Below are 14,068 nucleotides of genomic sequence, written 5' to 3' on the forward strand. Positions count from 1 at the left end.
ACCGCTGCTGTGAAGGGCCTTCGTTCCCGGCATAGGACAGGCAGCCACAGAGATAGCTGAACCACAACCCGTTGGTTGGGCTCAGAGGCTTTGGCAGGTGCTCTTGGACATTGCCTCCTAATAAGGGGCAGCCTGCAAGCTCAAACAGCAATGAGAAGCACTATTAGTTCAGGAAAAGGTGYTAGTCTTGCTGAACTGCTGACAACTATCATCAGGAAAGGTGTTTAAGAACTACTCCAAATTCATTAACACCTGCAGGAGGCTTTCTGTCTCATATTCTGCCAATCATTGCTGAGTGGTCATGACAGCAGTAGGTAGACTCTAGAGCTGCCCTCTGAGCTGCACACTGCAGTGTTGCCTCTGGGCAGGACCCTATTTGTCATATCCGATTCCTATCTTCTTGTACCTACATGGGCGCAGACCACTTTCTGAATTTCTCTTTGAATTTTCTTCCCTGTGTTTTATAACGATTGTCACATGGCAACATCTCCTAGATTCTAAGCACGAGGGAGAAAAGAAGGTGATCAGTAGTAGTCAGCAGGGATTCAGCAAGTGGAAATCATGCCTAACCAATCTGCTAGGCTTCTGTGATGCATCGACTAGCTGGGTAGATGAGGCGAGAGCAGCGGATGTTGTCTCCCTTGATTTCAGCAAGGCTTTTGACACTGTCTCCCAAAACATCCCCATACGTAAGCTCAGGAAGTGTGGGCTAGATGAGTGGACAGTGAGGTGGACTGAGAACTAGCTGAACGGCAGAGCTCAGAGGATTGTGATCAATGGTGCAGAATCTAGTTAGAAGCCTGCAGCTAGAGGTGCCCCAAGGGTCGGTACTGGGTTCAGTCCTGCTCAACTTATTCATCAATGAGCTGGACGAAGGGACAGAGTGCAAGTTTGCCGATGATACAAAACTAGGAGGAGTGGCTGATACACCTGAGGGCTGTGCTGCCATTCAGAGAGACCTGGACAGGCTGGAGAGTTGGGCGGAGAGAAATGTCGTGAAGCTCAATAAAAGCAAGTGCAGGGTCCTGCATATAGGGAGAAATAACCCCAYGCACCAATACAGACTGGGGGCTGACCTGCTGGAAAGGAGCACTGCAGAGGACCTGGGAATCCTGGTGGACAAGATAACCATGAGCCAGTCATGTGCCCCTGTGGCCAAGAAAACCGATGATATCTGGGGTGCATTAGGAAGAGTGTTGCCAGCAGGCTGAGGGAGGTGRTCCTGCCCCTCACTCCAGGTGAGGCCACACCTGGAGTACTGTGTCCAATTCCAGGCTCCCCAGTACAAGAGAGATAGGGAACTCCTGGAGGGAGTCCAGTGTAGGGCTATGAAGATAATTAGCGGATCAGAACATCTCTCCTATAAGGAAAGGCTGYGAAAGATGGGCCTGTTCAGCCTGGAGAAGAGGAGACTGAGAGATCTTATCCTTGTACACAAATATCTGAAGGGAAGCTGTGAAGAGGATGGGGCCAGGATTTTTCAGTGGTGCCCAGTGACAGGACTAGAGGCAACAGGCACAAACTGAAACACAGGAAGTTCAGTCTAAACATGAGGCAAAACTACTTTACTGTGAGAGCGACAGAGCAAGGACCAGGCTGCCCACAGAGGTTGTGGAGTCTCCTTTTCTGGAGATATTCAAAACCCTCCTGGATGTGATCCTGTGCTATGTGCTCTAGGTAACCATGCTTGAGCAAGGGTTTGGACAAGATGATCTCCAGAGGTCCCTTCCAACCTCAAGCATTCTGTGATTCTGTGATCAACATGTGGCAGGAGTCCTGCTTTTATCATCATTTAACAATAGTCTCATCTCCATCAGCAGACTAGCACATCTAGCCTAGCTCAGCTCCTCCAAGAGGACTAGCTTGTTTTCAGCTGTCAGTATTTGCTGATATGAGTACTAGAATAATTTTTCCTCATTTTCCACTGCCATTAGCCCACCTGAACCAACACAACTCAGCTGCAGCTTAGTCCAAAGCCTCTCAGCATAGCTGGTCTGCAGAGAGAGGCCAAAGTCTCCCCCCATCTTTCTGCAGAGCAAGCCTCTGTTACAGAGGGACCCTCTTTTAAGGATGACCTGCAATACAAAATTAGGAGCAATTCTTTCTGGCTATTTGTGCTATAGACCGCCAATTGCTTTGCAGTGGAGTGGAGTGGGAGTGCTCAGAAACTATCGTGTAAGGCTAGTTAGCCTGAGCTGAAGCAATCTGCCTGCGGTACTTGGTACCGCACTGCAGTGCCTCCCCGCAGGGATGCAACCTCCCTGGCAAGGCGAACAGCAWCGGAGCACAGTTTGGTGACTCATTCTTCTCCCCAACTCCCTTGCCACTTGCTGAGAAAGAGGGATAACGGGGGCTGGACCAGGTTAGGCCATCTTCCTGGCCTCCTTCCACAGTAAGTRTAGCCCCAGGACTCATGCCTGGCTGCCATCCCAGTGCACCAGCACCCTGCTCGCCACAGCCATCCCTCCTTCATTCCAGGGTCACCCTAGCAGCTTGTCCACTGCCCACATCCTATTACCCAGAGCCCTCTTCCGCTCTGATGCTCTTGGCCCTCCACCCTCTCTTCCCCTAACACTCCTCATCTCAGTGTCTCTCTAATCACACTGCTCCTTTGCAGTCTCCTTCCTTCTTCCCAAAGATCCTCTCTGGCCATATGCCCATTGCAAGGTTCATCTTAGCTACTTGTAGTGACTATTCTGCAACAGCTGGGATGAATTTTGAAGTCAGCCCTTGTTAAAGCATTAAGATTAATGTATATCAGGATACCATTTGTCCTGGGCATTACGCATGACACTAACAAGGACTAGAGGTCCTTACAGGGAAGGAGTGCTGTCAGCACTTCCTCCTCATCAGTCACCTTACAGGCGGCAGGAACAGCAGGCTACTGCCAAAACCAGCAGGCCATGGCACTGCAGGGTATGCTGACACCTCTGGGCACACCCTGCAATACCCTGGGCAGGAGGTTGTCCCTGTGGGATCTGCAGCAAGACACCCCTGGGCTGGTCCTGATGRTGCTCTGGGGGAGGCATTGCAGACAGGTAGTTACTTGGCCTCCAAGCTTTTCGGAAAGGAGGGCACTCAACAGCAATGTAGATGCCTCCACTGATACCAAGTCTGGTATCTATACTGCTAATATATTCTCTCCTGCATACTTTGTTCTTTTCTGGGACTCATTTCTTGAATTTCTTCACATCCCAGCTTACGTCTGGGGGTCAACAAGAGTACAGATATGTCATCCAGCACCTGCAAGCAGTATGAGTGTCAGAATTTATGTTTTCCACTAAGCTGTAACAGTCTGCATTAGTATCAGCCTCCCTCAGTGGAAGTTAATTAGTGCATCTCTGGCAGTGAAGACAATCTATATAGTCAAAATACTTGTCCTGTATCAGAACAGAAACATTACTTTTTTTTTTTTACCTGTACAATTAAATGTTTTTGCCTTGAAACTATAATCACATGCAGCTCATCCCCAACACAGTGACACAAAGCCTTGACTACTTGCTGAAACAGCAATGATGTAGCATTTGGGAAAAAATTTATATTCTTTTACCATTGTTTTGCAGCAAAACTTCGTCCTTCCTCTGAATGAAAACCAGGTCACTGTGGTCCACGCGCTTTCCTCCTCTCCCAAGGTTTACTGTGACTCACACTATTTGAAGTCAAGGGTGAAGAATTTGCACAAGCTCCAGACGTACACAACGTATTTGCCAGTCTCACCCACAACTCAGGCTCCTGTGAATGTATCAGACCTGTGCTCAAATCTCCTCAGCTTTCACTCAACTTGCAAAGGCCTTTTACACTCAAGGTCCTAATAAAGCAATTAATGGATCAGGCCCTGCTACAACAAAGAGTGAATTCTGATGTTTATATGTGAATCTCAGAGCTTGGGACAAAGCTCATGTGAGCTGTAGCCAAAATACTTCTACTTATGGTCCATCAGATCATAGAGAAATTTTTGAAAAAGATCAAGAAAACCTAAAGCCTAACTGTATTATAAAATATTACAATGTTTCCTTTTTCTCAGGAAGTTTTTGTCAGGAACATTCAGTTCAAGTATTGCATTTATTCCTAAACTCTTTAAAAACTTCCCATAAATCAATCCATCTATTCTAAGCAGGAATAGATCCTATATAAGGGGAAAAAAAACACCAAAGACATCACAAAATCCAGGAGGGACCTTGTTGTGGGTCTTAAATTTATGTGAAGGCATGAGGCTACTGCACTGATGAGCAGCAGCATGAAGCCCTAAAACTGATACACTCACGAGGATGAGTTTGCCAAGGATGTCTGAAAATGGTTACTCAAGAACTGAAGGAGCCCAAGTCAGAATTCAATTTTCAAAATCCGGAATTTAATCCTATGTTGTTGGCTACTGACTCCGTAGACGAACACTGCGGAGAAGTGACCWGCCTCTCAGTCATTGCAGAGGGCATGATACTACGAGAAACAACACGACACTCGGTCCTAAACTAAATTAATTCTCTGTGCCAGGTGTCAAGGGGAGAATGGTAAAGTCCTTTCACCAACTCAAGAATTTTCTCAAACTTGGAAAAGYGTCGTTTCCCAAGGATACAGCTACACGGGTTTCTGCCCTACTCAAGCGACTAAATAAAGCCTGGATAYCTCATTTTCTCACCAAAATACTCAGGATAGGAAAGAAACAGTACTTAAGTGGTACCTAAGTTTTCCGCTCATGGGTGAATTCTGCACACAGAATGGTTATTAAAAACATACTGCGCTCACTGGTAAATAATTTTCAACTTGTTTCAATTGAGAAGTACAGCTGGAGGTTACATTTCAACATCCCAAATACAGGCACTTTCTATGTAGTTCTATTATGAAAACAGTCATTTTGTGCTGGGAAGATTGCTGTTTTTTTCAGACTCTCACAGCACAAACCTTTCTGAGATTCAACTTTTCAGAATAAAATGACTGTTGGTGGGAACAATGAGCGGAACGTTTCAATCGAAAATGGAATTACGTAAAAGGACACGGCCATCTGACGAGCACAGAAATATAAATAGCAACAGTTTTACACCTCTCTGCACACACTTCATACCTGCTCAGAAAGAGCAGCACTCCTCTGCATTGAATGTGACAGTAAACAGCAGCACAATCCAACAGCTTCAGGAAGTGAAGAAAATTATTAGGTGTAATTGAAACTGCAGGGAAGAGTTATGGACACAAAATGTAATTATTCATGGTGGAACAGAGCCAACATTAGCAATCCTACTTCTAGTCATTTAAAGTTCCCATTAACTTTTCCATGTGCTGATGGTATCAGTTTTATGTCTTAGTGGCTACAAGATGCAGTACTTCTAGAAGAAAGCCCTGGGTGTCCTCCGACAAAGGTCTCCATCAGGGTCTTGAATCACCTGTGGAGCAGGGGGGTGAGGCCTGGTTTGCACCCATACCCAGGTATGTATCACCCATTCCCAGGCCRAGCAGAGACTGATGTAAGGTGCAGTCCAGCATGAAACATGCTGGCATCCTCTTCGCTCTGCTTCCTCCACGGACAACTCCTTGCCACTAGCCCAAGCGGCTGCCCTTCAGTGTCTCCACTGGCCAGTAAAAACCAAGGTCTCCAAGAATCTAGAAGATCTTCCCCCCTAGCTAACCAAGGGAGAGTAGGGCAAAGAGGATGTCCCAGCTAAGTCTCAGTCGCACAACCCTCATCTCTAGGTGTAGCTAGCTAGGAGTGGCTAAAGTGACTTCTTTGGTGCTCTGGAAGATGATCCTAGTGGGCATCACAAAATATCAGAGACCTCCTGAACTGTGGTAGATGGTACTGGGYGTACCTCAGCCCTACCCAGCCCCTTTCCTTTCCTTGCACTCCACCTCAGCAGCCTGCACAACACCCGCTCGGTTCATATCCCGACTGCACCATGGATATCTACACATCCACACTCCACCCAACCTATTTATCTGCCCCAATCCTGCCATCCACAGAGGGCAGGGAAATCCAACTGGCCAGCATGTACCTGCTGATATTGAATTGTCTTGTTGACATCCTGGCTACGTTTTTGCCCCAAATCATTYTCCTTGCACCCTCACTTTCCGAAGCCACACCAAGCTGCAGGACATCCTTTGCAAACATCCTCTGGGCCCTGGCCAAGCTGTACATGGAGCACAGCACCAAGAGGAGGACACTTGACGGGGGGAGTCTGGCAGCAGTGAGGCCTGTTTCTGTTTCCTCATGCTGTTCATTAGCTCCTTGGACACCTCTGGGGAGCAGTAGGTATTGCTGGGTATGTTCTGCTGAGTGTCCCTTATTTCTACATTTCTCATTCACTAACACTTTCACTTACTGTCCTCTGAAACCATTTCACTTTCTGTACATTCGTCTTTCTAYGTTTTCCCTCCTCTTACGACCACCATCAGCACAAGCATAGCAGCACTACCCATGATAGAGTCCYGACCCCCTATTAATGAAGAAACGGGGAGAGACCATCTCAAGAATCCCACATGCTACTTTCTGGAGCAACAGCCRGAGAAAACTGAGACATCTCCTAAGTACAGGCCATGCAACCTCTTCTTTGGCTTATAGGATCTGGAAAAAGAGAGGCAGAGCTCTGGTTAACTAACATCCCAGTTTTCCAGAAAGCAGCTGCAGGAGCAGCTCTGCAGCAGTCTAGAGCTGCACTGGTGTGTGCTAAGCATCAGCTCAACTCTAACTTGCTAGTTTTATGTCAGTGGTCTCAGAATAATAAAGCTACATCTGACACAYATTATGTTTTATAGATAAGCTAACTTGCTTAGAGCTAAGAGAGATTTTCAATATGCTTTCATTAAAAGTCTTCAGAATCTTAAAAAATAATTAATTGAATTTAAAAACATAACATAGAAGGGTGTAATAGTCCCCTTTTAAGTCTAATCTAACATACTCATCTAATCCAGTGTGGCCAGCTTCCTGAAGTTCAGCTTTCAACCATATCATATAACCACCTCAGTCAAGCACAGAAAGCCTGACCTCCATAGGATGAAACCGCCAAGCACGACCTGCTCACAGCCTCTACAAGCCACAGCAGTGCAGAGCTTTGTGGAAAACATGGATTGTGACCGTGCACAGAGTAGCGCTGATTTGCCACCAGACATCACGCACACACTTCCTTAGTCCCGGTTAAGACACTAAGTGCACTTTCAATTTGAGATGAGTCGTGAACAGTGAGTTACACAAGTGCTCTCCAAAATCTTCTCCATCGCACGCTGCACCAAGTTCCAGCTAGAATCAAAGCCAAAGTCAGTCCTGCAGTGCAGTCCATCCATCACCCAGTCACTCTGATGAGATCTGACCAGGTATTTCAGCCTTTTTGCACAAGCCCTTGTGCAAAAACAAGGGCTTGTTTCCAATCCAAGCAGAGCTTGCCCCTAACAGGGGCTTCCCTTTGGAAGGCGCTTGGCTTTGACAAGCTGTTAAAGGCTTTTTAAAACTTTCAAGGAAAATGCACCATTCACGCCCGAATTTAGTGATAACAGCAACAATTTGTATCACACCAAAAGATTCCTGCCCCGCACGCAAGCCCCCTTACCTCCACCAGATGAGGTGTTGGGTTGAAGCCACACATGTTGCAAACCTGCTGCCTACAGGTCGTGCAGGTATTGTAGTTGGAGGGTTCACTGGAGCCCACATTGAGCTCTGCTTTACAGAGGGGGCACAAGACCCTTTCTTTCGGCACTTCCTTTGGCTTGACAACTTGCTCCGGCTTTCCTTGCTTTGCAGCTGGTGCAGTCCCAGCCCTACCCTGTGTCCCAGGTGAAGCACCTGGGGCTTTAAGACCAGCTTCTTTGCTGGCATCACTGAAGACAATTTTTGGAGGCACTTTGCCAGAAGACTGCTGACTTGGAGGGGGGGCCTCTGGCTGGACAGACATAAGTGTGCTTGCCTGGGTCAAGAGAGAAGCTCCAAAGCCAAAGAGCTTCCCCGTGAGACCCTCCTGGGGTTGTTCTTGTGCACCAGCACTGGGGGTTGGAGCTGCAGGTTTTGCTGGGGAGTCTCCCACAGTCTTTCTCTGGTCAGAAGAAGGCTTTGCTTGTTGATGCTGAGGGGAAGACCTCACCACTTCCTGAGGAGCAGCAGGTTTTGGCTGGCCTTGGCTGTGTTGTTCCCTCTGCGGCGTAGCTGGGTGGGGTTTGGGGGGCTCTGGCTGCAGGACACCGGTGCCTTGCCTGGCGCTTGGCTGCATAGTTCCAGGGGGCTTTTCCTGGCCTGCCGTGACCTGGGGCTGAGGCTGGGCTTGTTTGGCGGGGGAGTGGGATGGAGACAGCGAAGGAGAGTGTAGCTGCTGCTGGCTTTTGGAGCGAGGAGCCGTGGTCATGTCCATCCCCAATGCTCTCTGCATCTGGCAGTTCAAACATAACCATTCTTTCACCTGCGAGACAAAAAGTAGACAGCAAGCAGTGAGTGATGGGCAGACAACAACCATGGCATGGCCCGTGGCAACTCAAGCACACAGTTTCTCCCAGTACCACCGCACTACTAGCGATTTAGCAATGTTGACAGCAACCCTTCTGGGGGCTCCAGTAGGATTGGGTGCTTGTTCCTGCCACCATTAACACTCCGCTCTCCCAGTTTATTCCTGTGGGGCACTAAGCCCTATCCTCAAGGGATTTCACCCCACGATAGAACCTGGAGGAGGAAGGTCCTGAAAAATCGCTCTTTCTCCTGGTAAGGGACTCCCCACCCCCGCAAACCTCAGGCCTTAGAGAGAAGCAGAAAAGCTAATGACAGAGGGAGAGCAAGGGGAGCACGGACCCTCTTCAACCACTCTCTCTCTCTCGCTGCCGGACCCCGTAACACCCTGTCAGCTCTGAGCAAGGCAACCAGAAATCAGAGCTAGAAGCACAAAAACCGGCCAGGCTATTCATACCGGGCTGCATCAGCCCACGCAGGGCCATCTGGAGAGGAGCACAAGCCGAGCAAGAGGAGCACAGCAAAACCATCCTCCAGGTTACGCTGCTACGACGTGCAGGTACAACTGCAATGAGACCCCAGCCCGCCACTGCCAGATACCTCCCGCGGGGAGAAATCTACTCTAACATGCCTGAGACTTCCCAGGGGCTAACGCAGACGGCTTTGCCTCCCTGAGTCTGTGTTCAGCTTCAGTAAAGCTCAAATCATTAAGGCTACCTGCGATGCAGATGCCGGCTGGCAGTACTGCAAGAGCCACAGGCTACAAATGCTGGAATCTGTATGATAATCAAGTTTTCCCACCCTCCGGTCTAAAGAGCATGAAGCCACTTAGCACTGCAATCCTTATGGAAAAGCAGAGAGCAGCCTTTCCTTTGGTGATGTTTGCTGGGCAGGCAAAATGCTGACTTGAGAGAGAAAAAGGTTAATTTTTCACTCTTTAAACAATGAATGAAAAATATAAAGCTCCCTGGCTAAGCAGCGATAAATGAAAGACTTTCCCCTTGAGAGACATTCCCGATGACACGCTAATATCTGAATTAAGTTAATTAAAGAGGCCGTACGAAAGCTGCGAGCCTTCTGATAGGAGGAATCCCTGCGATGCTCAACGGCTGTGCAAATATTAATATATAACACAGTCTGCAGGATAATCAGGTCTGCTTGCAGATGATTTCTCCAAGACGAGCAACAKAGTGCCAAAAAGGACCAGAACGTTCCCCGAACTGGAGCTGCGTCAGGCACAGATGGCCTGAATAGCGAGCTGGAAACCCAGAGACTTAAAGGGCTTTAAAGCCGTGCTCCCAGGCTGGGGATTTTAACCAGCCGAGCACCTCTCASGCCCCAGCCCCTCATCTCCGGTACCTGCGTGGTCCTTTGGTCCTGCCAGCCGCAGATACAGGAGCTGCACAACTGGTTTTCCCAACTTGTTTACAACTTTCCAGTAAGATCTTCAAGCACCTTCCCACCCTCTCCCCGTCATGAGCATATTTAACCTGTTCCTGCATATTGAACCATGYGCCGCGCTAAGCTGTCTGCAGAGACGCAGTCAGGCTTCTCGGCAGACACCACGATGTGAGCGGGCTCGGAGCTAGCCGGAGCTGAGGCGGATTTGCCTTGAACGTCCCTTTGCTAGTGAGCTCCCGAGCTTCAGCTGACGCCTCAGCTCACTCATCCTGCAGTGCCCATCACATCCCGCTCTTCATCCCTGGCTCCACATCCTTCATACAGGCTTTAGCTGGCCCCAGACCTACTTTGTTGGTCACACCAGCATCTCCCTCTTGGCCACCGTTCCACTGAGAAGATGGCCTTGAACCAAGGGCTGCATTTGGCAGAGCAGAGGGGAGGTACAGGCCTGGCAGTGCTCTCAGTGCTCTGGGGCCAATATCTATGGATGGAGTTAAGGAGCCTCACATCATTATTTCTCCAAGCCTTTCCAAACTATCTATATTTGGGTTGTTAATATTATTGCTATTTATTAGATTTTGTAATTTCTTGTGGTCTTGCTATTGCTCCTCCTGAGCCATAAACCAAAGATGGACAAAATTCCTCACATTATTTTTTGTGTTCACAAGCTTTGGAATTTCTTCTCACCATCCTATTTCGGGAGAGCATCTCCTGAAATCTTGTCAGCTTTGCACACTGTCCCCATCAGCACTGATTAAGGGAGAACCAATCCTTTCTGTTCAGGTTTTCTCTCCCCGCAAAGTTCTCCAGTATCTAAGAAATGCAAATCTTCCCTCTCTGCATAATCTTCTTATCCGCTATTTAAGACCCTACGGCTGGATGGAAATTTGGGAAAGGAGCTCCTCCCAGATCATCGATTTGGTCTATTTGTATCCAGCTTCTCCCCCACACATCTTTTTGCCATTAAGAAAACACTGGCTAGGGGACAGCCACAGCACGCTCTGGCARATGAGGGGACCACGACTGCAAGATACGTGGCAAAGGACATGTTTCATGCTCTTATGTTTGTACAGTCCATATTTATTGTAGCCCAGTACAGGGTTTAGCTTGTTTTCTTGAAAAGGAAAACTACTTTGCTACTCTCCCGCATAAACTTCCAACTTACCCAATTCCAAACTACCCAATAAAATACTAAGGGAATTCAATTAATTGCTCTTGACTGTCTGCCAGTTTTAACAAAAAACAATTATTGCTGGTGCATAATAAACATTTCACAATTGCAGATTTGCTGCTTTATGGCCCTCCCTCCCCACGTCACGCGTCCAGCTGCCTGCTACACCTCCCTTGAAGGCAGCAGTGGATGCAGCTCCCAAAGCACTTCCGCAGTGCGGGAATCGGCCCCTTGCCACACAGGGCTGCAAAATCCTCCCTTCCTTCCCACGAAGGGCCAAGCACGCAAGCCAAATGCGGGTCAGGTATAAGCCTGTCAAGATATTCCCGAACTAAGGGACTTGAGGACAACGCGATAATTGAAGCTCGCTCTCTTTCCACAATAAATCTGGCTTAGAGGTATGCCTGCGAGGTCACTTGCCTGCAGGTACACGCACGTGCATCAACAGCACTTTGTGACCAAGAYGAAAACACCCAGGAGGCTTTCAAGCAGGATAGAAACCATGAAATTGGTATCAGTTACTAGATAGGAATTGCTGAGGAACTTGCATTTTGAGGAGCAGAAGAGAAAGCTACAGGGAATATAGCAGGGCACGTGCTGTCTCCCAGGGMATCAATAAGCAGAAAGATAGCAAAACTGAAATTACTGAAAACTCATGTTCCAACTCGCATCTTTGCGATGTTAAATTTGCTGCTTGACTCTTCTAAGGATGGAGAGGGGTAAAACTACTCTCTTGAACAGTCTCTATATGAACTAAATATATGTAGTCACATCTACATGYGTATTTGAAACACAGTCTTTTGAACAGTGTTAGACTTGCTTCTCARAGCCTGCTAATCCCCTTCATCTGACAAAATCTGACTGGAGAAATACTGAAAAATGCAAATAAAATTGGGAGACATATGATGGTTCTAAAAGTAAAACGACTCCACACCGAAGAAAGAACAAAAGTGGGCTAAAAGCATACGCTACTGCTATGCAAAAGGAAGGACACAATTAGAAACACAAAATCAACAACTACCACAGAGTTCAGCACACCAAAAATATCCACTAATGTAAATGAAAAGCTGTGAAGTGCATAAAATGCATGAAAACAAAAGTAGCTGAGGAAAAGACAGTCCCTCAGGGAGAAGTGCTGGGGCAGGAGAAGGGATTTATTGAGCGTATTAGGGACAAAGGCTAGAAAGGACACAGGTCTGTTACTCAATGGAGATGGTAAAGTCGTTTTTGAGACAGGTACAGCAAAAGCRCTGTAATTATTATCATCGAACATTTGGAAAGAAGCAAGATAATAGCCATTACAAGGATGAAACATCTCCAACTTATTAGCAATTGAGGAGAATATCCGACAACATCTACCAGCACTGAGGATAATAAAATTTGGCAGATCTGAATAATTCTGCATCCAAGAGACCTAAAAGAGCTAAGGAAACTGCTGCATACCGATGTTCATTTTTAGGCAATGTTGGTGAACTGGGGAAATTTTAAAAGACTGGAAGAGTCTTTTGCCTGACTATCTAAGGAGGTAAGAATATGGCCTGAATGGGACAGCTGGCCAGACATCTAAGAGAGAAAGATGACACTGGATCCACTTAGTAAAGAACTGAAGSGCAAGCATATATGTCAGCCAACTTGATTTTTTAAGAAAAATGGGTGCCAGCAAGCAAATATGACTTTATTCTTTGCTAAGACTTCATATTTGATATTAGCAATGCACAGAAGCAATATGCTTAATGTCCAGAAGGTGTTTTGACCTAGCAATGCATAAATTTCTGATAATAAAAAAATAGCATTATAAAATAGGAAAAGTGAACGTGCTAAATGGGTTTCAGAGAGCCTGAAGCTGATGGCTGGAGCAAGGAGATGGCTCAGCCTCGTCTTCCAGTACTGAGAGATTCATTTCAGAATCATGAACAGTTTGAGATCGACATTTTAAAAAGATTAGTAAAATACCAAAGATGATGTAAGGCAGGATCTGTGAAAGTAATTCTAGGAATGGAGAAAATCTCTGAAATGAGATAATTAAAAAAGTCGACCTTTTTAGTTTATCAAAAAGAAGATTAAGAAGTGACTTGATTATGCTATAGAAGCATATTCAGAGGAAACAATATTAGGCACTAAAGGATTCTTAATCAGGCAGAGAAAGGCATAAAAAGAACTAACGACTAGCAGTGGAAGCCAAATATATTAAGCATCATTTTTAACAGCAGATGTTTCTAACCATAAAAAAAATTTATACACATGCTGTTAGGCTCTGTGCAAGCCTATACTGAGGTACAGCTTATAGGCTTTTCATATATAGGATAATTTATACTCATATTGATCTTACAAGCTTTGAAACTTTGAACTATTGAGTCCTTGTCAACATTTGGTATGAATCTGACCCTTGCCCAACATCCAGCACCTGAACCGCTCTGCCCCCCTACACAACACCCAATGCATGAGCCATGATTGACACTAAGGCTTCTGCCTACCAGAGCCTTGCAAAGTCCCAAATCTTCCTCCAACTCTCCSCAAACCCTTCTATTCCCTAATGCTACAGATGGGTCTGCAGCCTATGCCTCTCGCAGGGTGATGGCCACCAGATACATCTCCCTCTGCCAACACAGTCCCACAATTACAAGCACAGGCGATTTGTATATCCCGGCAGGTAGGAAACTTCCACATCAGCACTCCCGTAACAAATTTGCAGATGGGTATAGGCACAGGCCCAGAACAGATGGGAAYGCTGATGTTGGTTAGTGAGAACTACGGAGGGCACACGCATGCCGTGCCACTTCCTGACCCGCTGCAGGCCAGCTCGCTGCAGGAGAGCAGTGGCTTGCCTAGGGGCATGCAGAGGGCCAAGAAGCAAYCCTGCACATCACAATTTACTCCTTCCTCTAGGAAAAAAAACAAAAAACAAACAAAAAAAACCCAAGGAAGTCACCTAGTTAAAAATGCCCCAGTGTGAAACAATAGAGGCAGCTTGTTGGGTTTATAAAGCTTCTAAGTTACTCTAATACCACCTATTTTAGGAAATGATGTAGAAACAGSCAGTCCTCTGGATTTGTTACCAAGAGATGCAAGAGAGTCTTGGCTATGTG

At 46.8% G+C, this 14,068-nt stretch overlaps 1 protein-coding gene across 1 annotated transcript in view; it reads right to left on the reverse strand.

The window, feature by feature from the left end:
• The window catches only part of BSN (bassoon presynaptic cytomatrix protein), a 121,576-nt gene that overhangs the window by 80,791 nt on the left and 26,717 nt on the right, over nucleotides 1-14,068 (reverse strand). The window contains exon 3 of the mRNA XM_085313415.1: nucleotides 7,530-8,369. Coding sequence (XP_085169541.1) covers nucleotides 7,530-8,369 — 840 coding nt within the window. The remainder of the gene's footprint in view (nucleotides 1-7,529; nucleotides 8,370-14,068) is intronic.

The sequence above is a fragment of the Rhea americana genome, unplaced genomic scaffold, assembly GCF_003343005.1.
Source record: "Rhea americana isolate MKP2758 unplaced genomic scaffold, rheAme1 scaffold_384, whole genome shotgun sequence".
Taxonomy (NCBI): Eukaryota; Metazoa; Chordata; class Aves; order Rheiformes; family Rheidae; genus Rhea; species Rhea americana.